General features: G+C 40.6%; 1 protein-coding gene across 1 annotated transcript in view; it reads left to right on the top strand.

The window, feature by feature from the left end:
* The window catches only part of csmd2 (CUB and Sushi multiple domains 2), a 251,575-nt gene that overhangs the window by 64,271 nt on the left and 160,996 nt on the right, over positions 1-26,308 (top strand). The window contains exons 4-5 of the mRNA XM_053333740.1: positions 10,775-10,969; positions 14,927-15,134. Coding sequence (XP_053189715.1) covers positions 10,775-10,969; positions 14,927-15,134 — 403 coding nt within the window. The remainder of the gene's footprint in view (positions 1-10,774; positions 10,970-14,926; positions 15,135-26,308) is intronic.

The raw sequence follows: 26,308 nt of genomic DNA, 5'->3' as shown, positions 1-26,308 counted from the left end.
CGTGTGTGTACCTGTACATTTGTGCTTGCTGGTGTGACTGCAGGATTCCTTTGATTTTTTTTTGTAGTGTAATGTCAGTGGAGAGATAAGCCTGAAAAGCCAGAGGGATTTACATGCTTCAAGACAGACAGAGTCAAGGTTTTACACAGATGTGTTGATCTCTCCTCCCCACGCCCCCTAGCCCTGTCGCTCATCTGTCTTCTGGCTTTCCTTGAGGTCTCTCATTCTCCCCTATCCCTCTTAGTTTAGTCTCATATATAGTGAATGGCCACTGAATGGCACATTATTCCGTTTTGCAGACATTGTCGGCAGCCATCAATTCCGTATGAGCTCTCCTTCACAGCTCAGCGCCTCCCACACAGCAACTGGCCCTTTTACTGCACCTGCTGTTGTGTGCGTGGGATATCTAGAGTTCATTCCAGTCTGTATTTGTATGCATGCGTTGGTATTTGTGTGTGTGTGTGTGTGCGTGTGTACGTAGGTGTGTACAGAGGTCCATCCAGAATTGTGCTTGTTGTCAAGTTAGAGAAGCTTTATTTGCAACTAAGCTCAAAATCAGACAGGGATTTTCAGAGCTGGATCCCTAACTCCAAACCATTTAGGCAGAGACACTCAACAGTGCAACGTTAACTACTACCGTCACCCACGGACAACTATGCATACACACACAAATGTGATTACACTCAGCAACTTTCATAAGTGGGTTTTCCCGGCCTATAAAAGTCTATGGTGCCTTAATATATTTCCACCGCCTTAAAATCTATGTTTAAAAGAAAAAGCATCACAGGTATCAGGTACTGCAAAGAGAACAACACAGTTATTAACAGATAGTTGCGATCAAAATGTGATATATTAAAGCTGAAACGTTTAGTTGATTCATTGATTAGTTGTCAACTATGAAATTAATTGGACAGGATTTTGATAATCGATCAACTGTTTGGAGTCATTTTTTAAAAGAAAACAATATCCCAATTATCTGATTCCAGTTTCTTAAATGTGAATTATTAATTATCAATGTCTTTGGGTTGCTGACTGTTGGTTAAGACAAAGCAACATAGTTGTGGAGGTCACTCAGGAAACAGTGCTTAACATGTTTCACTATTTTCTTGTATTTTGTAAACCAAACAGCTTAATTAATTCAGAAAATAATATACAGAGTAACCACAAGATAATTGTTAGTTGCAGTGCTATGATAAAGCAAATTGGGTTTGGATGTCAAGTGTTGGAGCTCTAGATTTTATAGTCTCAAAACCATGCACTTACTTTCAATTGGCGAAACTTTTCTTCTTCTTCTATCCTTTACCCAAAAGGTGTTATTACCTGAATTGTTTCCAACCCACTTCCTGAAAATGCTGAACTTTTATATCCCTTGGACGGTAAACAGCGACAAACATAATGACAACAACAAGCCACAGGTAGACTGCAATTTTCTATGTACACGTACAGTACAATAGGGGAGTAACAGTGCACACCATTCATGGTTCGGTATGTACCTCAGTTTTGCAGTCATAAAGTAGAAAATTACATTTTTGGTCTTTTATTTTGAAAAACTTTAGCAGCCAACACGGGCTCATCAGTCAAAATGATTCCTGAAACAGTTTAGTTGTGCTGCAGTGGAAAAGGACAACAACTTTTCTGTTTCTTGCAAGGAGTCAGAACTGATTTATGGTCTAACTGTATTAAGAAGTAGGTCAAACTAGCTCCACCTCCAGCAGCTACAACAGTAATATGCTGCTTTAACTATGATGCTTCATCAGTGTTAATAATCTAATGATGTCATATATAATCTTATCTTGTCAGTAGGACCAAACCACTACTTTTAGGTTCATACTTTTTAACTACATTTTTCTCTCTTATAACTGGTTCTTAAGACGTCCTTACCACGTCAAAAATCAAATTAAAAAACCAAAACAAATCTCAGGCCATGTGACTGCTGTTAAATGTCTCCCTTCTCTATGCAGTGTTTCCCACAGATCTGAAGGCAATGTGTGGTGGTAGTCCGGCGACCGATGGGGGGGGGGGGGGGGCGTTCGGTAAACCGGCCGACGGGGGGGGGGGGGGGGGGGGGGCTGTGTGTCTGAGCTATGTGAGAGAGACGCGTGAGTGACAGAGAGACGCAGGGAGAGCAGAGAAAGGAAAAAGGAAATGCAGTTTAACGAATACAATGCGTATTTTTCAATTAGCGTTAAAAAAAACCAATTAATAACGAAACGCAATATGTGGCGGCCGGTGTTGAATCTGTGGCGCACCGCCACAAATTAGTCTATGTGTGGGAAACACTGCTATGCATGTGCATATTACAGTCACTCTGTGTGGGCACCTCACAGCCCACTAAACATGAAACATGAGGAGAGGAACAGCATGGAGGTCAATGGAGAGACAATGAAGTTTACCATTTGTTAGACATTTATGGAGAAGCTTCTGTTGTCTGTTCTGCCAAACTAGAAGGAGCATTGCCTGCCTGATGTTGATTTACTGTTGATTTGGTCATTTTTCTACTTCTACCCTGTCATATAAAATCGTGTGATTTTCTACTTCCAAGATGAACCTCTCATCATCCATGGTGACAAATATTCTCTGGCCAGTTGACTTCTGGCCTGGTGCCATTGCTTATGTTACATAATGTTGATGTAGTAATGTGATATACAACTGGGAGTCTGCACAGGGTGTTTTATTTTGAAAATTGACCAGAATGCCCTATGCTTTTTCTGTGTCTGACTTCCTGCCCAGTTCGATCTACTCTGTGCAGCTTGACGTAGCTTCCTTCAAAAATAGACTAAGTGCAGATTTTTAGAGAAGCAGAGAAAGCGCAATGCAGACGCACCTAATGAACCTGTGAACCCATAAAGCAGTAATCATATTTCATTGTCCACTTTAAGTGTGGCTTAAAACTGAGGGGGAAATCTAATCAAAATCTAATCTAATCATATAATCAAATAAGTTTTAAACAACTTTCCCTTGAGAATGATGACAGAAAGCACAGAGATGTACTCCTCAAGTTTCTAAATACTTGAAGCTTTGTTCTTTCAGTGAAGTTCTTTGTTAGAAATGAATGTATTTATTGTCTCTATATACACAATATACAAACTTACATGTGCACACATTCAGGAGTGGGATGTTGTCTGTTTCTGAGATGGAAAGGAAGAGGAGGAGGAGTTGATTTCTGCATTCCTCAGCCTCTCTAACCAGAAGTGATGGTAGTTGCCAGCTTTTGTCCAGCCCATGTGTAGGGAACAGGAGGCATTGATTGAATTGCTGCTTGACAAAGCAGAAACTGCTTATTGAGCTAATGCACCTGTGTGTTGGGATCGATCTTGCAATGTCACTTCCAAATGTGTAGCAGGAAGGTAGGAGGCACAGCAAAAGGAATGGAATAGGGAAGAAATCAGAAAGAAAGGCGCAAAAGGAGTGATGGTGAGATGCACTGAGACTAATACAATAGTGGATTAATTCCTTCAAACTTATAAAAGTAAAGTAAATCACTTCAAACTCCAGCAACTCACACTCATCTGGTATTTCCATTTCCTGCTTTCTTTTTTAGAAAATGATTGTAGCTCAAGGTGCTGCAGAATTCAGATGTGGTGTTCTGCTGTACCTTCATCCTTCTATTTATGAAAAATGATTCCCCTAATGTCCAACAGTTTATTCCTTACCATTTGTCTATGGTCTCTTTTTCCATCTCTTCAAAGTATTGGTCAGTGTTAATCACTATCCTGCACAATGCCATCCTTTTTCTCTTCATTGTTTTGTTTATTTTAAAAGAAATGGTAAATGTACTGAAGGAAAATGCTAATTTGAGCTAATAAAAGTCTCCAGCCATGCCAGCAGCTCTGTGAGGATGTAGTTAAGCGCACAGTGTTGCTTTTAGCTAAATGCTAATGTTAGCAACCATCTTATTTTAGTATATTTGCATGTTTGAACACATAGAGTAGCAGAAAGTCATTTTTTCCATCCTTCTATTACAGTCCGTAATGTGCAGCAACCAGATCCCCTTTTCTAGTTCTATTAAATAGAAAGATCTCCTGATATGAAGCCTTTTACTAAAAAATGACACACCTATATCTTACACCCTTTAATTATACACCTGTCCTGAGTTCATCCTAAGAATCAGAATCCGGGCTGATAGGTTCGATCTTTCCATTACTCTATTGTGTTTTGTCTATCTCAGTCTGCTGCAGCACCGCTCTCCTGTATAACAGCCTGTAGTATAATATTTTGTTCATATAGTGTAATTATGAAAAATGATTTGTGCACACCCAGGTGAGTGAAAGTAGGGCTGGGCGATATATCGATATAAAAAATATATCGATATATTTTTTAATGAGATATGGAATTGGACCATATCGCATATATCGATATACGTATATATATTTCAAATTTGCGCTGTGATCCTTGCTCCAAACAAGCTGCTGACCCGGAGCTCTCTGCACTGCACTGCTCCCCGCGCTCCCGCCCCTCCTCTTTCACCCACAGAGGGGGAGGGGCTGGAGCACACACTCCGGCACTTTTCAACAAACTTGGAGGAAGCAACACCGTCTGTGGAGCGTGCGAAGGACGAATTGGTTGGTAAAAGAAAAAGTATTGGCTCAGTAATATGGAGATGGTTCGGATTCAAAGTATCAGATGAGCAACAAAATCACGTTATATGTAGGGAGTGCCATAAACAAGTTACAGCCAGGGGTGGAAGCACTGCAAATCTTTTTCACCACCTAAAACAGTGGCACAAACTGCAGTACGAAGAGTGTGTGAAACTGCGCGCTGCAGAAGCCCCAGCTGCACGCCATCCACAACCCTCAAAAGCTCCAGCCCTGAAACAAAACTCACTGCAAGCTTCATTTTCCCGCAGTGTACCATATGAAAAGAAAAGTGACGAGTGGTGTACTATAACTAAAGCGGTCACTTATCGCATCGCTAAAGATGTGATCCCTGTTGCAACTGTGGAACAAGTCAGATTTAAAAAGTCGCAACTACTTTTAATAAAATACAATTTTAATAAGCCATTTATAGTTGTCAAAATGTTGATGCTTTTCTCATATAAATATATTTATTTTATTTTATGGGCTATTTTTATTTAAGATGGGCTATATTTTTCATTTAAATGTGCACCTTATGGAGCTTTGATTTCAAAGAACGTACTCCTGTGGTTATACAGTATTTATGTTTACATTTTATTGCTCTTTGAACAGCTGAGCATTATTTCATCCTGCTGGTTTCAATCAAATTAATTGTGACGTGTCATATTTGGCTTTGACTGTGACTAAACATTTGCTCTCACTTTGCGATAAAAATATCGGGATATATATCGTATATCGATATTCAGCCTAAATATATCGGGATATGACTTTTGGTCCATATCGCCCAGCCCTAAGTGAAAGCCTGGTTGGCAAAATCAACAGATTTACTAAACGGCAACTGTAACTCTAATCTGTCTAATTGACAAAGAGTAACAGTGTACAAAACATTCAGCTAGCAGCTTCTCACTTTTAGCTGGTTAAAATGACAAACTGTGACAGATCATGATCATATCAGCTGTTGCTGATTAACGTTAATCCCATGAGTAACTTGATGACATGCCAAAATGAACCAGGTTTGTGTGTGTTGTCAATACTGAACAAAGCTCCATACTGTACCACTGCTTTTTAGTCAGAGTGACTGATCGGACTCGGTATCGACCCACGCCTAATATAAAAAGAGTTGAATTGGGACCATGGCCAAAAAATACTGTAATGACACATACCTGTCTCCCTAACTGTTGTCTCCACATGTTTGTCTCTGTCTCACACACTCCCTCTTCTTTAACTATCCCTTTTTAAGTCCTCTTCCTAACCTGTGTATTAGTCCAGAATTACTTCAGGGACTTGGTTCCTCCTACAACTAACGTCCTTATAACTCAGGAGACACAAAAAAACTAATCTGTCCTGTAACACATAGCATAAGTCCACTTTGTCCATCTCTCTCTTATGTTACAGTCTATAATATAGCAATCATATCCATATTTCTATTCAAACTGGACTTAAAATACTCTACCTTTATGATATCTATCTTGCAGCATCAGCTTTTTGAAGAACCATTTCCACATTATGTCCGGGTATGTAACTATTCCCTTTTCCTGAAAGAGAGAGGATAACAAATTGAGGAACAGGCTCAAAGACACCCAGGAAGAGAGTTCATCAGTCTTATGAAGGTCAAAGGTCACCCCTTAGGAGACAAGCTTTGTCTCTTTCTCCTCTGTCTTTTGTCTGAGTCACCAGGAATGAAAGAGGATGAGGAGAAGCGGGAAGGAGTAAGGAAATGTAAGCAGACAGTGTAAGGGGTGGATGGTGTGATGGATGGCAAGGCTCTTTCAGCGTGTATGTGTGTGTGTGTGCACACAGGTTTGTGCGTACTTGAACATGTTCGCATGGCTCCACTGTTAGCCAGTGTGTGCTGTAAAGAGGGATGCATTGATGGACGAGGAACATCCTTTGCCGTTTCAGCACTGGAAGTGCTTAAAGCATCTGGGCCCAAGGGACAAACCATGTCACAGTCTCCCATCCCAGTGACTTATGGACCTGCCATGACAAACACCCGAGGGCTGCTGTTCTGGGGTTGGGCATTGGGGGGCTGGGATCTAATAGTCCACGTGATGAGAAAACCCAGACCCCCAGTAATGTCTCTGTTGTACAACAGGAGCCACTAAGTGCTGATAAGTTTGCCTGTGAAGGCTGTAAAGCTGGGTGAATAATTTGTGAAATAATTCTCATATATGAAAGCGTGTGCAGGGGAGGAAATTAATGGAGAGTAATGTGAAGTCGTCTCACAAATATTTACAATTTTCTCATTATTTTCTCAACCTCCTTGGTTGTGTGTGTGTGTGTGTGTGTGTGTGTGTGTGTTTTTTGCTTTTTGTTTCTCTCTCTCTCCATCTTCAATTTTATTCCCCCTCTCTGTCTCAGAGTTTACCTGCAGGAATAAATCGAATAGATTGTGATAAATGAGTTTAAAGCGCAGAGTGCAAAAAAGGCCAGAGTGTTGTTTTCTTTTTTATACACCTCAGCCTGTTTCCTTATTTTAATACTCAATACTTCCTTACTGCTTTATCATACATAAATAAAGACATTACCTTTGCGTGAATTGTATTATTGCCACATGCAAAATTCTATCCTCCTCAAATCAGTTTTAGATGGGAAATGATTTTTTTCAGAACAAAGTGTGGAAAAACAATTTCATTATCACTATTATTCTTGCCGCCTTGATACACTATATCAAATACTGTCAATGCTTTTTTAACTTCTGTGTTTATTAGTGACAGATAAATTCACACTGTGGGAATAAAGAGAACATGGTGATTCTAGGACAAGTTAAAAAAAAAGGTGTTTGCCACTTCAGTGCTCCAGCCATAGCCCTGTCTTAGGGATTGCACCAGTAATGGCACTATTAGACTTAATTTACTGCCCAAACTAATAACCTGAAATGGAGAGTGTGATGAGAATATCACATCCATGCACACACACACACACACACGGATACACACTTATGCCCACTCACATTTATAGTACTTGCATGCACACACTTGCACATTCACAGTCTCACAGCGCTGTGCTCTCAATCAGCTCTAATGCAATGAAATCAGTCATTCAGTTCATCTCTTTCTCTCTTTCTTTCGTCACTCTCATACATACATGTATACACACACATTCTCCCATCATTCAAGTCAACAGTCTTGCTCACACCTTTTCCATTTGTCACACATCTGCCATCATCTTCTTCCAGTATTTCTACCCCAAAATAGACTGTACTCACAGCAGACATTTTGAGTTGTCATAGCAGGAAAAGCACAGGTGTACACTAATAACATTAATGATGGCTTCATTTCATTCAGGCATGCCAGTAATCCATGCCAGTAAGACAGCATGTGCAATATCTGGGCCGGGCCCTGGCACACCTGAGTGGAATGTAGCCAGTGTTACTGCTGTCTAGTTGCACCTGTGTCTGAGAAAGTATCTCTATACCTCACTCCATCCTTTGATCATTACATTGTATCCAAGCTGACCTTCTTCCTCTCTAAAGTATCGCTCAGGGTAAAACATTTCTGACACGGGAGCTGTGTTGATCGGCCTTACATGGTCACAACCACAGGGGTGAAGCAGTTACCTGTCTGCCACCAGAGCCTCCTGTGGTCGAGCTGCTGTACTGAAGCCTAAGACCCAGCGGCTAATATGCTAATCAGACAGAGTCCTTGTGTATATGCAAATGTGGTTGTGATGGAAGGGAAGTTATAATAAGATGGCCTTGGTTAGTCAGAATAATGGCTATGGCACACTGGAGCCTGAAAATGACATGTCAGTCTTTCAGGGTATGGGATTTGGCTAAAAGGCAAGTACCCAAGTACTAACTAGGTTCTTTAAAAGGTAGATCAGCACTGAGTCATTTAGGGCAGAAACTTTGATGTCTGAGCAGGTGCTCTGCCTTTAACAGATGATGGAAAACACCTGCTGTGAAATAGCTCGAAGTGTAGTTGCAGTCGTTTTCCCTAACAGAGCCACTGCTGATTTTACTCTTTAGGAAAAACAAATGTAGTGAAATGTTGTGGATGACAATAAGGACTTGACTGATATGTTTTACTGTTAACCAACAATGCTGATACTGAATTTCTGGATTTCTGGATTGTATATTTAAGATTTTGATCTTGACATGACAAAAAAAAATGAATGTGAGGTGGGCTGGCCTAGAATTAGATTAGCCCCATTGCATAAAAACAATGCTGACACATTCCTTATAATCAAAAAAAGAAGAAATGAATAAATGTAGACTGAAGACTTTTTTTATGGTGGAATTATTAAAAGTGTTAAAATGGTATTTTGTATGTCACATTGTATTGATCTATTCATCATGCTAGCAGCATAGTTCTAAGAACAGGGTACAACAAATATTGGATGGATTGCCATAAAACTGAAAGGATAAATTCCAATTACTGAACTGATCAATCACTTTTTCTTTATGTTTTGTCTTTTCATGGTTTTAAGGCTGCATTACAGTAAAGTGATGTAATGTTTCTGAACTATAATTTTCTGAGTTATATTTAATTTGTCAGCCATTACATTTTCTAAGTAATTTGGCAGACACTGTTGGGGACACAGAGTACATTGCCTTTGCTTTGGGACATCTGTCATCTGCAAAGCCTTTACCACCAACCTATAGACAGACTGCCAAGTATCAACCCGCATAGCTAGAATTCATACCCAGGCTGTGAGATGGGATCACTGAAGACTTTATAGCTAATGGAATCTTAGTGAAGATTACACACAAAATCAAGCATTTAAAGGTCATATTTGTTGTCTAATGGTTGAACTGGACAGAAACTGTTTGTAGTCTATTTATTTACCAGCTGGTTAATTCCACACCTCAGCCCCTGTGGTTGGGTAAAAAGATTGATCCGACCTTGCTGTAAGGAAGCCTTAGCTTACAGGGGTTGGAAGGGGAAACGATGAAAACAAACACACAAGAAGGGCATTTTCAAAATTGAAATAATTAAAGTCAGTTATATTAAAGTCAATATGAAAGCTTTTTTGAGTAATACATAAAAAGATAAAATAGACCATTGCATTAATTTAAAAGAAAAAGACAATTCCTATGCATCTTGTCATGTTACTTTTGTTCTGAGTCTTTATTTATCCTTTAGAACCTGATTCATCTAATTAAAGAAGATTTTACAAACTTATCAAGAGGCAACATTTCTTAATACAAACATTTGCTGATTGCCATAAGTTGATTCACTACAATCCTTTGTAATACACATCTTGAAGCTGTAGAGAGCTGATAGGGTGGAGAGGCGAATATGCATTGAGTGTGGTGGTGAGGTGCCAGTAAGCTGTGTAGCTGTATAGAAGCCATTCTGTCCTCTCTAGAGTTCAGCCCAGTTCCTGTGGAGAGACTGAGTTTCATCCAAAGTCCAGCACATGCTCTGGCCAGCTTCCTTGCTGTGTGAGTGTGTGACTGGGACTGTAGCTGAATGACTGTGTGTGTGTGTGTGTGTGTTCAATACATGTTTAACTGTGGCAGTGTGATTCATACTCTGGGGATTTATTCTCTGCAAGCAGAACGCCAACTACCATTAATATGTAGTAAAATATTCTGCACACTATTTAGGTTTAGGTTTGGCTTTCTACTACTGTATGTGTCATCAAGCTGAACAGAAGCTGCAATCGTGTGTCTTTTACTGGAGTATAAAGGCTGAAGCAAGAGGTTCAGGAGCAAGAGATTGGCTGAACTTCCTTTGAACTTGATTTGCATAAAAACACACAATTGGACAAGATTCTGCCAATACTGAGCTCACTTATTTGCATGTGAGTACATGATAGGACAGTAACGGTCAATGTAGCATCAATGAATAATGTTAATATGGTCATTTGCAGTGCTGTGTTGGGGTAAAAACATTTTGTTTGATTTGAAATGATTAAAAATAACTATAGTGCAAATGATATTATTTTTGCCATTACAAAAACAATTTTACATTTTGTTGTTACATATCACACAACTTTAATTGAAAATGTACTGTATAAGAATATTTGTGAAATGAGTAATTCTTTGGGTTAGATATGTTGTCATGAACAGATGGTTGTTTGTGTGTGTGGGTGTGTGTGTGTGTGTTGTATGTTGTCATCTGTCACTAGATTTCTCTGCACTTTCTCTTCATTCCTGGCTCTTGTCAGTCCCACCAAGTAGCAGTGCCACAGATTTTACCACAAACTGCCTCATTAATTGTCCATTCCCTCCTCTCTCTCTCTCTCTCCAGCTTTGCCCAGCTACACGTGTGGTAATCCTGGACAGCTACTCAATGGCCTCCAGCAGGGGTCCACGTTCAACATCGGAGACAAAATCCGCTACAGCTGCAGCCCGGGCTACGTGCTGGAGGGTCACACTACCTTGTCCTGCCTCGCCACTTCAGCGGGTACAGCTGCATGGGATTTCCCCCTGCCCTACTGCAGAGGTATGTGGGAAGGACTCAGTGCAAAACTGTCCATCATTACTTGTCTTTAGGCTAAGTCACAAAGGAGACCTGAAAGTCATTACATTATTGTATTGATTTAATTTTTTTAAGACCTTAAAAATCATTATATTGTAGATGATAAACGACCTTGCTTTTGACATGAAGAGGAATCAACTTTGCTAATGTCATCTTTTATTCACCAGTTGATACACAAACACACACGCACACACACACACACACACTCTCTCTCACTCACTCACTCGTATTTACACATACCTCCACATGACCTGACAAGGTTTTCTGTGGTTATACTGATATCTTATTTACTATGACAGGACCTCATGTGTTAGCTCCCAGTCAGGTGCTTGTGCCAGTTGTCCTTCCTCACAGTTAGCGAGCACCCCTGCGGCAGCAACACCTGCCAGTATGTGTTTTCTGACCCAACATGAAACACTTCTTCAGAATAGTTCAGTGGAGGCAAATATGGTGTTACTGTACATAATTTTGCAGGATTCCACGTTGTATGGAAGTCAATCCTTGCTTCATTGAAATGCATATACATGTCTTGCACATGTGAGTTTGCACCTTGCATGTGTATATTCATTTGCTGTCCTATGTGTGTCTGTGTGTCCATGTGGCCAATGGTTTGTGTCAGTGTGCATGCTGAGCAGAGTGCTGAGACTCTGTGCCATCTGCAACCAGGCCGGGAGTCAGGAAGCCCACATATGAGCACACATGGCTGGGCACCACGTGCCAGCACAGTCCCCACCCACCCAATCACATGCAAACACTTGCACATGCCTGTACTCCATAGTTATTATGTATGCATTTTATAATCTATTCTTCCTAATTTCTTCCATTTCTCATCAGGAACAGTGATGAACGCTGTTGCCTCTCTTCCTTCTTTTCATAATTCACTAACCGTTTGCTGTTTAGACCCAAACTCTGCTTTGTCATTCTCCTCCTCCATGCATATCCAGGCTGCTTCTTCGAAAAGGGAAAATTACTCAAGCACTCAAGTATGTGATTATTCCACCTTTTCAGCAGAAATTACACGCCAACAAGTTTTAGAAACTGGCAATTTCCCCTGTGATTAATTGAGGTCTCCCACTGCCACGTAAAAGTCAACGTGTATACCTGAGTGCTCCTTCATAATGCATACAAAAGTGCATTGTTAATGTCCAATTATAGAGCCTGACCATATGTTTAAGAGCAGGACTCATGCTGTCACTTGGGAGTGGGAGAGAAGATTTTGGCATGATCTCCAAACACAAACGTGCCAGGACTGTTGGACAGTGGAGCCATAGATGATAGCCAGCCGATAGCACAGTTATTGTTTAATATTTCATGCTAATCAATTTGTTTTCTTCGCTGTAATCTAAAAAAAACAACATGACTTTTCTGATGAGTGCCCTTGTAAATGATTTAACATCAATCTGTTATTCAGATTTTGAATCTCTAGTCTCTATTCTCTCCCTTTTCTTCTCCCATTTAGACTCTTAAATATAGCTTTCTAGCTTCATGTACGTATGGTGTATATATTAAACATGCATTTTTTTTTTTAGCTTGTATGCATTGCAAATGCTCCCCCATATCTTGGTTACCATGACGCTCAGAGGAATCAAAGCAGTTCTCTCCATGTTAATGGAAACCATGACATCCAAAGCGACAGCCTGAAAATATGTGCTGTTCAACCGTGGGAAGCATCCTGACATCTACAATTGACTGAGAAAAAAATTGAATATGTTTCTACACACCTCCAATATTGAAATGTTGAAGAGTTTTGGGTTATCATACGGCCATTGCTAGAGTCATTTTTTTAGTTTTCAGTTGTTGTGCTTGCATCGGCTGGTGGCACACACAAAATGGAGAAAGCGATGGAGAGAGTTAAGGTGAAGAGGAGAGTCTGGAGTCAGAGACTTCCCTTCAGGTGTGAAGAAACTGTCCTGTACAGAATATCAATGCACTTCCTCATCCTTTCTTCTGTCTGCCTTCTACTTCCTGTCACTCCCTCTGCAACAATCACCTGTCACCCCTCTTGCCATCTCTCGCTTTCTTCATTGTCCACCTTCCCTCTGCACTTTTCTCTCGGCCGTCCTCGCTTGTCACCTGTCATCCTCTTCATACCCTCCTTCTCACCCTTCTGTCGTGGTTTCCCTCCTATTCAAGTTCACACCTCACAGGTTTCCGCTCGTCCGTACACTCCCTTGCCCTCCCTCAGGGGGGTTGCCGTGGTGACAGGTAGGATGGATGATAGACAGGCAGCCATGCCTCCGAGCTCCTCCTCCCCTCTTGGAAAACACCACACACAGCTAGCTGGCCGCCCATTAATGAATCCCACTACACCCTGACACAGAAACACACACACACACACACACACACACACACACACACACACACACACACACACACACACAGCTTCACAGTAGTACGGAAGTGTCATTAAAAACTCAGTTTGATGTGTTGACCCTGTTCAGTACATACCGTGACATACATACAATACTTTAAGTCTGTATTACCACAGACTCCACATAGGAAAAGTAGTCCAGATTTCACATGACAATGTACTGTTACAGGCTATAATGAACATATCAGAAGTTGAGCAAGGGAATAATCCTGGCAACACATTAAATGCGTGCTTTATTATTTAATGGTCTCCTTAAAGCTGTCTTGAGGAGGGAAGAGTTGCTTTGATTAACACAAATCTGAATTAATCAGGATTTAATCACTTCCCCCCATGTTGCATTAGGTTGCATCATGCACTCTACTTTGCTCCCTGCTGACTGTAAAAGTACTGTAGGGCATTTTGAAATCCAATGACTGCTGTCTCTCTGGCCCATGGCGAAAATTGCAGACAAAGGAACAATATGCTGTAACTCATTGCTCATATTTATGCTTCTGAATTTGAAAAACTGCACTTTGGCTCATAGCAAAAAAGATCATGTAAGGATAGAAAAAAATAGCTATATATGTACTTTTTTGTAATGCAAAGAAGATCACAAAACTTTACCCACAAAGTTACGACTTAGTGACATAGTTTTGAAAACTTTCCTTGCTGAGTCATTACTTGTTTCGTCATCAGCATTTTTGACATCTCGGTATTGTCCCATAGGGGTTAAGCTGCTTGACCATTACTTTAGCTTAATCAGTGCTTGTCCGGTTACATTGTTTCTGACATTTTACATATTTTGATAATTAACAATGGTAAACGTATTCTCTCTCAAACTTTTGTGAAATGCAAAAATGATCCATTTACTCCGTGTGTGTAAAAGAAGTCAAAATTTCTGTTATAGGACCTTTAGCACAACTTGCAGACCATGTGATTGTAGAGATAGAGACATACACAGACAAAAACAGCAATGACTAATCAAGTATTTAGGTAATGTATAGCCAATGTATTTTTGTCTGGAAATTAAGTAGGGATCAATATATTTCCATTTTATGCATTTCAGAATTTTTTTTAATTGGGGGAGTTCTGGCTCTTGTGTTGCATAGTGAGGCTGTTAATTTAAGTGAGCATTGCTGTTACAGGTTTTTGTAACCTAAATGTTTTCAGGCTTGCTAGTACGCCTAAAAATGTTCCATAAGATCTTATTTTTCTGTCTTATGTTTCTTGTTTAAAATAAATTCAGAAACACCTCTTGACATCAGCAGCCAAAATGCTTGGCCACTGAGTGTAAAATGTTTTTCAAAATTTTCAAAAATGTTCTACTTTTAGGTGTTCTCGTAATCAGTGCCGTCTTATATTTGGACCAATGTGTTACCCATCTAGAATAAGTCAGGATTTCAGTATGACATCACCACCACCACCAAATTAAATTGCAGGTCGTGTTAATAAGTATTTTACGATATGTGTTGGTCTTTACATCCTAAATCAGTCTGTGACTATTTCTGTTTATATATCCTTCTTTCACAACTAAGCCTTTCACAACATTCTCTCTTCTGCACTCCTTTTAGCGGACGATGGGTGTGGCGGGACACTGCGAGGCCAGAGTGGGGTGATCACCACTCCCAATTACCCCGCCGAATACAACAACAACGCCGACTGCACCTGGACTGTGCTGGCCGAGCCGGGTGACACCATCGCCCTGGTTTTCTCTGACTTTCAGCTGGAGGACGACTATGACCTGCTGGAGGTCAGCGGTACAGACGGATCTTCACAGTGGTGAGTAGTAAGCCTGCAGCAGTTTTTTTTGTCTGGAGAGCAGACTAAGCTAGGGCCAGGTAAGGAAGGAGACTGTTGGTGCATCACCTGGCCACAGGCACTTTTGCAGATAATGGAATAAGCTAGTTAAAGTGTGGTTGGAGGTGGGTGGTTGTTGGGTTGAGCCAGTGGGTGACCATAGCTGCCACAGAAGTGTCTGGAGAATAGCACAGGAACAAGAACTGATGGAATCGATGATCAAATTTCAAGTGTTGCAAGTAGTATCTTTAAATTGAATATAATAAATAGACTGATAATTATTTATTTGATATGCAGTTCATAGTTTTTCCCCATCAGGGTGTGTCAAGAACTTGATTAACTCTTATGTGGTACATGGTTTAAATCGTAAGTTGAACACCCGATCTCGGTCACACACTCTCGCTGATTCTCACAATTACTCAGTCTCCCACAAACACACATGCTCAGCTCTAATGATGAAGAGGTAGGATATCCTGGCGTCAGTGTGAGTCTCTCACCATCTGTGGCAGCTCCTCCTCTCTCTGACAACTCTCTCAGCTCAGGAAGTAATTAGTGAGCTCGATTACCACTGCCAGCCTGCACGTATAGTGTTATTTCACCCACACACACACACATAGTAGATCCCATATGGGCACAAATGGACATGTGCACATAAGTATTCACAGTTTCAGCCACACTCTCATATATTTGTGCTGGCAATCTTAAGAACTTTTTGAAACAGATGTAGTCTTTCACAACCCCTCTGCCACTTCATCTTCCCCACACTCACTCACCACACAAGGCTAATTTTAGCATCAAAAATATGCATGTGTCATATTCATGTGGACTGTCATACGCCAGAAAAATCCACTGTACTTTCTTTGTCTTGGGTTAAATATAAAAAGTTCAGGTTTATTTCCAGGATCATGTTCGAGACATGCAGTTTTTGTAAACAAGAGAAGACAGAAGTACTTTGAAGTTACAGCCACAGGCAGTTGGCAGGAAGGTACAAGGGGTAGCACTGGCTGAGCTATTAAATGCTTGAAGCACACAAACACACAAAAAGACAGAGGGAAAGGGACTGTTGATAGAGGAAACAGGTTTAGAAAGAATATGTGAGCAGTCATCTTAGAGTGAGATGGCCCCTGGAAACTCATTCGCTCGGTAGTTAAGAAAAACACTTCTCGAGAAGAACTTGATTAACTCTGAGCGGCCCTAAAACTGCAAATTGTGTGCCTTGTAGTCTGATATGAAAGTATCTTTGAATCTCTGCTTGGCCAACTGAGAGTTGATCGCTTCCCAGACTCCCACAGACAGCAGCCTGACTATGCTTCTTTTGCACATTTTACAATGTCATCAGCTTCTTGTCCCAGGCTTTGATTTACTCTTCGTTGTCATGTGGGGCGCCCAAATCTCTACTGAGTGTGTCATCTTCGTGGCGATTGTTACCAGGGGCGCCTATGGTGGTGCACCTACGGCACAGCTGCTAAACTGTCTTAAAGAGCAGTAAGTAGAAAGTGACTAGAAATGAGGGAGAACGGCCATTGGCAAGCAATGCAGAGCTCAAGTCACAGTTGATCATGCACATTGCAAGGAAAAGGCAGCATAGGGGACAGGGGACACGGTGCAGACATGCTGGCTTGCCTCTATTGTTTCATTTTTTCTTAATCAGGCTGGACTGGGTTTAACCACATAGTGTTGACTTGACAAGTGTTGGCTGTTTACAACGCCTCAAAAAGACCAACTAATTTTCAACAGAGTAACTTTATTTCTAAAGTGTCTAAGTAGCTGAGTATCTATAATTTTAGAGTATGCAGGGAAGTGTAAGGACAGACAAAGGGGGTGATGAGGTCAAACTGTAAGAACCACCAGACACCAGAGGAGAAAATGGGAGAGGAGGGCAAGGCCGTCGAAGGCCAGGATGGACGTCAAAGTGGAAAACTACATAGATGGGCGGAGGGATTACGACTTCCCAGCTGGTGGCCAATTAGAGAGGTCAGGTGGAGCGCTATGATGGTGCTGACCTAAAGCACACATCCTGGCAGTGTATGGCTCAGTGAGCCCTCTACTCTGTCTGTCTTTCTCTCTCTCCATATAATTGGGCTGCTCTGTTACTTAATCAGACTGGTTTGTACAGGGATAAGGTGAAGTTTAAAGTGGTGTTTCTCTCTTTCAGGTCAGGTATTAACTGAATAAGGGTTCACTATTCAGTTGAGAATTTTAGGAAAGCATTGTCTCAGTAAGCTGTACAAGGTGAGTGTTCCTCTCGTCACAAAATACATAAAAACTCATACCTGGATTCTTGTGTTTTCTTCTCGATTCCATCTTAAATCTTTTTTTTTGTGATTTTAAGACTCATGGCTTGTATCTTATCTGAAGCTAGAAAAAGGAAGTGATATATTCTAGTGACCTGATCAAATGGCAAGTGGACTTGTATGATTTCATAGTTATTGAAAGTGTATAGTGTTGGCATCACAACGGCTACGAGCTGTGTTGATTGATAACTGATGGACAGATTTATTGGTCCAATAGGAGAAGAGAGACCCAGGGATCAGGGTCAAAACCAAGCTTCCTTGATCAACCCGCGACAGCTCAAACAAAACCAGGTCAAGTTTGCACGATCCCTGTTCTCCTGATGTGTGTGTGTGGATGTGTCTGTTTTGAGAGGAAAAGAATTAACAAGAATAGACACCATCAATCACCATAGAGAACATCACCCTTTGAATATATGAATCTGATCTTGTCCTTTTACATTCTTGTTTACCGTACAATCCAGCGCTTTGATTGGCAGCCTTGCAGAGTTAGCATTCCAAAAAGGCATCAGGAAAAAAAAGACAGCATTGAAGACTGACTTGAGGAGCTGAGATGTGCATGTGGATTGAACGTGGCAGTGGAAGGGGGTGGTAAAAACGGCACCTGAATCCCGCCGCCACGCGGCATTACCCTGACAGGACTTTGTCAGTGTTGTTTGCCCAGGGGAACACATTACTCTGCCATTACACTGTTTGCATCCACATTGATTTTCTTCCCCATCACCATCCACTTTGAGGCAATGTAAATAACGCCTGACGCTCGGCAATTGCCAGATGCTTATTCGCCTGCTTGATACTAAGTGGAACTCAGAGCTATTTGACTTGTAATTTTCTTTGGCGCTCAATTGTTTTGCAGAGCACCATAATACATTTTCATCTGCCAGCAGCGCTCCCTCGAGATGCCGAAAGCAAGTCCCGCCATACCTTGCATACTGTAAACAGAGAGTATAAAGTGCTTGAATCTGGAGTTAAAAACTCTGTGAATTTTGGCATTATTCCCTTGATTCAACAGGGAGAGAAAAAAAATGGCATTCTGTTAAAGAAATTGCTGCATCACAGTTCAGTGATCGCACCATTTTACAGAAAGTGTTCCCACACAAAATCTATGTCTTCATTTTTTGTTCTCGTAACTTTTGCAAACTCTTATTTCCCACGAGAGTCTTTCTTTTTCTTCTCTCTTTGCATCCATCGCTGACAACACAAAGCTCCCCGGGTAAATGCAACTTATTTCCTCCTGTTAGGAACTCTGAAAGCCCCATGAGTTTTGATCTCTTTAGGTAGCCTCCCATCCTTTCTCCTCTCCCTTTTAACCCGACACCCTATGGATTTGAGACACTGACATTTAGTGAGCATATGGATTATCCCTGCAGTGCTGATATGTGTCAACCTTTGGAAGGAGCAAGTCTGTATGTGTGTGTGTGTGTGTGTGTGTGTGTGATAGAGAGAGAGATATAAAGAGATGAGGAGTTGTAAGAGAATAGTGCAGAACACTGGATAGATTGATTGGCTGTTAGCTTGACTCACCTGAGAGCGAGTGAATTGTCTTCAGAACAGCGTTTTAAGTCCAGAGGCTGTTTTCTCTCGTTTCCGATGGGAGTTTCAGCCATATGAGTATGATTCATTTTTGAGGAGATAAATCCCTCAACTTTTGTTTTTGTGCTTTCAAAGAGATCGGTGAAGTTTTTCATGTTGATGCTCGTGAGATTCAAGTTGTGGTTTACTGCAGCTCAAACTCAAGTTATAATTAGGCGGTCCAGCACATGCGCGCTTTGGCTTGTGTATATATATATACGTGCATCCATGAGAGTGTGTATATTTTACTCCTGTATGTGTTCTGTGTGCATGCTGACTGCTGTTCACCACTGGGGTAACACACTTTTCCCGAGAGAGAAACAACAGCAGCGTCAGTACCACGTCAAGCAATGGCTGCCAATTTTGTACTCTCCTTTTTAAGTATTTCCTGCAATAAAACAGTCACTGTCAAAGCGTTTATGGGAGCTAGTGAGTGTGCATTTTATCTGACCATTGTTTGCCTGTCAGCACAAGAAAAGGTGGTTTGCCTCAAAGTTGACTTGCTTTAAAACATATTTGGGTCCGGGCACTAAGGCAGTTATTTTGGGCATATGAATACAGAGTGTTGGCAGGGAAGGCAGCGTCACTTTGTATAGATGTGTTTTAAATGGATACTGTGTGATGGTTGAGTGGGTGTATATTTTCTCAGTGTAAAATGTCGAATTCATTTTGTATCCATTTCTTACGCTGTGGCCTGTTTCTCACAACCCAGACTGTTGGAGTATTGGAAGCGTTTTGCTCTGGAGCTTTACCAGTAATTCACCGCAACATTACTAGTCTGGTCACGTATTGGACGGTCTGACTCTGGCATTTCTCTCCCTTTCACTGTCTCTGTCTCTTCTTGGTGCCTCTCTCTCTCTCTCTCTCCCTCTCATTACAATGTGGGTGTCATAAAGCATCTGAGGGGGATAGTTTGGTCTGATTGTCTAATGAAAGTCTATAGTCTTTCATTATATATTCCATAGTCATTTACTGTAAGTGGAACTCTCATCATAAAACCCACACAAATCATCCAAAACAAAATTAAAGTAAAGATAATGAATAGCATACGTCGCATTCGGTAAACTTATTTTGGATACAAGAGTTTGAAACACAGCCCAAGGTGTTTGTTGCCGTGCATGTCAGAAGAGTTGCTTTTGATTTGTGCATTCACAAACACCGGTTACTGTTGTCTCATGTATTCCTCCTAACTTTGCATGACTGGTGCAATGGGGATGATGTGCATATCTAAGAGCCCACAACTATCTCTAAACTTTACAATGGAGGAAGCTCATGTGGCGATAAACAACAGCTGAGATGGAAATGTCTCACGGCTGATGTGACGGATGGTAATGATGCCTTGACGCACATCAAGGAGGATCACGTCAAACGAACCTCCAGATCATGCTGTGAGGGGGTTATATATACCAGACACATCTATTACACCCTCCCATCTTGATGCATCCAGATCCCTTTCTTTGTATCCTTGTCTTACTCTTACTTTTTTTTCCTATGCCTGTCTCAACAGACTCTGTAGATTTAAACCTGCAGTACGGAACTTTTTGCATATAAATGAATGTCTATTGCATTCAAGCCTTTGCCAAATGAGCTCAGTACTGATTAAGCCTATTACAGTCAGATAAATCTCTCTGTATTTCACAGTGTCCCGCAGCTTTCAATTTGTTGTCAGGTTTGACATTCCCATCCTGGCCTGACAAAAGCATACTGTGCATGCTCAATGGGCAGGCCTTGCACATCGGAGGCTTCAGCCAGCTGAACAGGCTGTTTAGCTCTCTGCTAACTTGAACAGGCATAAAATAATTTCATCTTGACACACTTCTAGATGTGCAAAATGTTGTTGGACAAAACGGATCAAATTCTGAGTCATTTCGTTTGGGTTTTGTGATGCTCAAAATATATCCACTGTTTTACAGCTGCAACAGTAGCGATGGAGTGGACTACAGCAGAATATATTATGTGTATGTATATAGCTATAATGTAGCAGTGTCTCAACCTTGTTTTTGTAATTGCTCTCACTGCCAGAAGGTGGAGACATAAGTCACACACTCCAGCTTTAACCATTTACTATTCTTCAACTTGGAGACAAGTCTTAGACCTGCTGCTGCTCTTGCCCAGGTTCTCAAAAAGGTGAATTGTGATGACCACCATGATCCTGATGTTACTTTCTTTAGCAGTGGCATTGGGACTGTAATATAAATAGTATTTCTAACTTTTTCAAAATAGTTGTCAGGAAATAAAAGGTGCTTTGACGTCAAAACTTGGTCAAACTTGACCACCTGTACTGTACTAGATGTTTATGAGAGTTTAACCTAATATTTCTATTTGTATATTTATTTTTTAGAGTAGACATAAAATCAGTTTTTTTTCACTGCACTGTTTAATTGATTGTCCATAAAACAAAGTCTTCAAGTTTTATTTGGAATAGGCCTGCTACCCAACAGGTCAATTCTACTGTTCTATTCAATGGTTTTCCATTCTCCTACTTTTTTTTTGCATTGTCAACTTTATACATCTAAAATCATAGTTTGGCTTATTGGCCTGTGCTCCACCAGCGGATCAATAGCTGTCTTTGCCAGTCTCTCCACTGTGGCCCCTCAAAGTCTGTTTGTCTGAGTCAGGATTTGTTAACAGCAGCTCCTGCTTGAGGACTCAATCTGCAACATGCCATCGATCAAAACAGCAGTTATGATGAACTTTGCGCCACCCGCCAAGAAATGCTCTAGTGGAACATTATCTCCAACACCTGGTGCCGTGCTGCAGATTGGCTCACCCCAGCACTTCACACTTTGTTACTCCCTCTGTCACATTGCTCAGACTAAAAGCTGGAGAGGAGATGGGATTTGGAGTGCAGAGAGCAAGGTTAGCAAAAATGGGCCAAAGTTTTCTATCAACCTTCCAGGCTGGCTTATGTTTTTTGCCTCTCAAGGTGAGACTTTTTTCAGCTGGATTGTCAAACTCACAGCACAGCAAATTAAAAAGGAAGGCATTCTGTTCTTGATTGTCATCTTAGTATCATTAATTGTCATTGATCATCTGTGTTATGTTAAAATAGAGCCGGTACAGCAATTTACTCTGCAATATTTAGTCTAACCTATAAACCAGGTCCCCTGAGTGAAAACAGCTCAATAGCAATGTGTCTGTGTAAGCAAGTCTAGCCATGTGTTACCTTACCTCTTATCCCAGTGAGACCAGAGAACACACAGAGGTTAGAGGTAATGGGCCACATCACTGTGCCCTGACTGGGTGTCTCTTTAGTTGTGTTTACTAAGCATTGCACCACTGGGATCCAATCTGTCGCTTTTAACAGTCCCACAGATGCACTAACGGCTTATGATCTGTACACTGAGACATATTTAAAGTTATGCACATTGCTGCCTCGGGCCTGAATGCTTTTATCAGATGCACTATTTCATTTATGCAAAAAAAAAAAAAGAAAAGACATTTTTATCAGAGGGAGGGAGGGCTATCAAACTCCCACAGGAGAAGCTTGATACCAAAATGATGTTTGTATCTCAGTAACTGCTGTAGTACATTTGTGACAATTAAAAAATGGATTTGTGAATAATCCTATTACCCAAGAGTGTGTGTTCACTGTTTTTCTCTTGATCCATAATCCCTAAAACTCTAATTCTACCCTTCATGACACCGGAGTATGGGGTCTGTTTATCCTCTTTACTCAACAGTGTCCTCTGTCTTTCTACTCATTATTTGATTATTCATGTTGAGAGCAGTTGTGAACTTGTTGATAGTGTAAGTCCAAGGATCAGCATAGTTATTTAGTTCACTCAAAACCACAATTAATCTCTTTCCTCTCATGTTTTTTATCATCTGTCACTTTAGCTAGAGTAGTTATGTATTCAAGTTTGTTCTGTAGCTTTAACTGCGTCATCCTACAGCTCGCTTTGATCCTGTAATTCACTTCCTTGGTCAAGTGCTGCTAACCTAAAGAGGGATGGCTTGCTTTAAAGTGTTTTTTGTTATAGCGTGATCAAAAGAGAGCAGTGACTGTATGGAAATTGATTTTGAGCAGCTCATTCGGTCAGCGTCAGTTTTCTGCCAGATTTTTTTTGTACCTTTAACCTCAAACTTTCATAATCTTTCTTTGAGAGTGTGATAGGGGCAACATGTTAAGCTTCACAGGGCCGCGAGAGACGTCACACCAGTTGATTATTCAATCAGTAATTAGCCAAGATGGAGCAAAAGGAAGAGGAAGGGCTGAGAAAGGAGGCTTAGAAGCACAGCTACATATGAAATCAACTGGCCAAAAGTACAGTGCACTCTATTGGTGCTGTCTGACGTAGAGGACACTGTGTACAACAATTAGATTGTAAAATAAGGGCAGTAAGGAGCGGAAAAGCAAAGTTAATTACATGCAGTCAAGACATTGCATCTGATTGTTTAATATGGATGTGTGTTTGTGTATGCACGTACATGCACTTGGACGTGTTTGCAGTTCAGGAGAATCTTGCCAACAAGTCATACAAAGGAGTTCAGTAGTCTGACTCTGAATTTTTGTCCTATGGTAGAATAAAACTCCATTGACTAAAGGGCTGCAGCTAATACTAATAGCTAAGCGGACTGTATGACCTACAGTCTAGTCTGCATTGGCCTTACTTAGTGCATGCCTATTCACCTTTTTTTTTTTATCTACAGGCCACTCAGACACAGCTTTCCAAACCAGACAGTAATTGAAAATAAAAATGGATTTGTTAGAGCATTTCCAAAACAAAGCTCGCATAACCTTTAAACATTAATGATTACTATTCTTCAAACTTTCATCATTGTTTTACAATAATCAGTAAAATCACCTCAACACATTACTTCTTGTTTAAATAAAAACAATATACTGTAGAGAACTAGAACTAGACCAAATAAATGTCAAGGTAGATCAGTGTGGCCATGCTGCAGCTACAGCAGGACATCCTGTCCCTGAGCGTCCCCCGAGTGGACGGAGATGTCACTGTCTGATCTGGGTCACTGCTCAACCAAACACATCCCTATATTTTCAGTCTCTAACCTCTCTTTTCCACAGAGCAACTGGCAAATACATCAACAACAAAAAAAAAAAGCACAAACACATGCACGTCACATTCATAACCGCCGCTTTGCAAAGCTAGCCTTCTTGACAAGTAATTATACATGACAACATCAGCCAACGGCGTCAGATAATTCCTCTTCTTTCCAATGCAAATCAGCTTGCTTTTGTCAAATCAAGCACCATTGTGTTGATTTTAGTGGAGTGATCTGCTGTTTGCAGGCAATGACGCTTGTGTCTACTAAATCTCTAAAACAAGTGAGACTGCATTGGAAATTAGTAGAAACAACTCAAACCTGGCAGAACAAAGAGAAACATAAATACTCAAATTGTGGCCTGGGCCTTTGTTTACCTCGGTTGCAGAGAGCCAGGCTTTTATTTGATACAAGCTTAAGTTAGAGATAGGCCTTTTATTTTCTAATTTCCCCAATTCTACACATATTGCAAACCCAAACCCTCCTCCATGCTATACAGGTACTGTTGATGTACTTGATATTTCCACCACACTAAATGAAGTATGAGTTTGAAAACATTACATAACTGATTTTAAAACTGAAAAACATTAAAAAGGAGCTTGCAGTGATATGTAGCCCACACTTGCATCAGATACGCTTTAAATCTTAATTGCTGACTCATTCTGGGAACACAGAAGATTGATACAGCAGAAACCGAGGCAGGGTCATTCTCACCTTTTTAAGAAGACATTTCTCATACAGTGGGGGTCTTCTTTTACATGTTTCGGAACACATGATCATTAATAAGATAACACTGGACATTAAGCATAGAGAGCTGACATGTGTAGCTACTGTAGCTATGAAGGAATAAAGAAGGATGAGGAGAGGAGAAGGAAGAAATCTGCAAGGTGAAATAAAGCAAGGACGTGCTTGCTGGTTTGGAGTATAATATATCTTAATCTTCTGAGGACAGATTTTGAATGTGTGTGTGTGTGTGTGTGTGTGTGTGTGTGTGTGTGTGTGTGAAGCGTGGCAGTGAAATACCTGTTATCTTCCCATTCATCAGACAGAAGTGGCCTTTTTCTGAATGAGGTGACATTAGGCCAACCTGAATATATTTACAGAGGAACCTTTATGAACTCTGGTGAACGTGCCTTGACCAGCAACTACAGGCCACAAGGCAGCGTGCCTCCTATAAAAACTCTTCTCAACTACATCAATAAATGTGGGTGCACAAAGGCTGACAGGCAATGTTTGGCCCTCGCTGTAAAAAAGCCTTTGCCGCATGTCCAACCTATTGAGTCAGTATCTGGATTTAAAACTGGCTAGGCCTAGTTGCAAAAAAACTTATAATGTTAATTGTTTGTGTGTGTAGGTTAAATATTATTATTATTATTTTTATTATTATTATTATGTGAATCATTTATATTGGCACACAAGATAAACAAACATGCTTTTTCAGGACTCATTTTTTAATAATAAGGTTAATGAATTGTTCATTGTCTCTCACTTTGTTGGTTTATTGGTTTATTTTATTTTTCCCAAAAAGCTGTAAAAACCAAAATAACCTGCCAATATTGTAATAATTTCTTTCATTATACATGTGTAGTTATTACTTTATGTTCCCATCATCTTTTATTGTATCATAAACAGGATATTAAAATGTTTTTTTGTATTATTGTATTTTATTTTATTGTTCAGCCCATCTGAAGCTTTCAACCACATCTCACGTTTTTTTTTTGTTTTGTTTTGTTTTGTTTTTCTGAATAACCAAATAGTCATTGCAGACAAGGCAGCTGCTTCGGAAGTTAAGTCAAAGCTAAAGTGATATAGTGGTTATGTGACCCATTAGACGCCCCCCCCCCCCCCCTCTGTAAGTGGGTTTTTGCTTGGTAGAGATTTTTGGAGAGTGCCAGAGAGGTGTCAGCATCATATTGATCCCATAGCACTGCAATCCTTCTTAATCCCACTTTCACCACCGACAGAATGAGACAGAAACAAAGACAAAGAGACAAGTTAAACAAAACCTGTATCTCGACAAAGCTGATAAATGATAAATGTGCACTGACAGAGCACCAAAGTCTTCAAAGTCTTTTGTTATTGTTAGTGATCTCAAATTCCAAGGTTATTCTACTGTTAATCTCATGGTTATAAGGTTTTGGCATTTGAGTTATAAAAAGGAAGACACGCACACACACACCGAACCTGAAGTCCATTCCAGTGTACATTAGGCTATCACGTTTAACCTTATGCCAACATATGCACCTCATATACTACCGATATTGCACCTCTCTGTCTCTTTCA

This window comes from Scomber japonicus, chromosome 15, assembly GCF_027409825.1.
Source record: "Scomber japonicus isolate fScoJap1 chromosome 15, fScoJap1.pri, whole genome shotgun sequence".
Lineage (NCBI taxonomy): Eukaryota > Metazoa > Chordata > Actinopteri > Scombriformes > Scombridae > Scomber > Scomber japonicus.
Note: the sequence above shows the minus strand (reverse complement) of the source record. Positions and strands in the feature narration are given on the sequence as shown.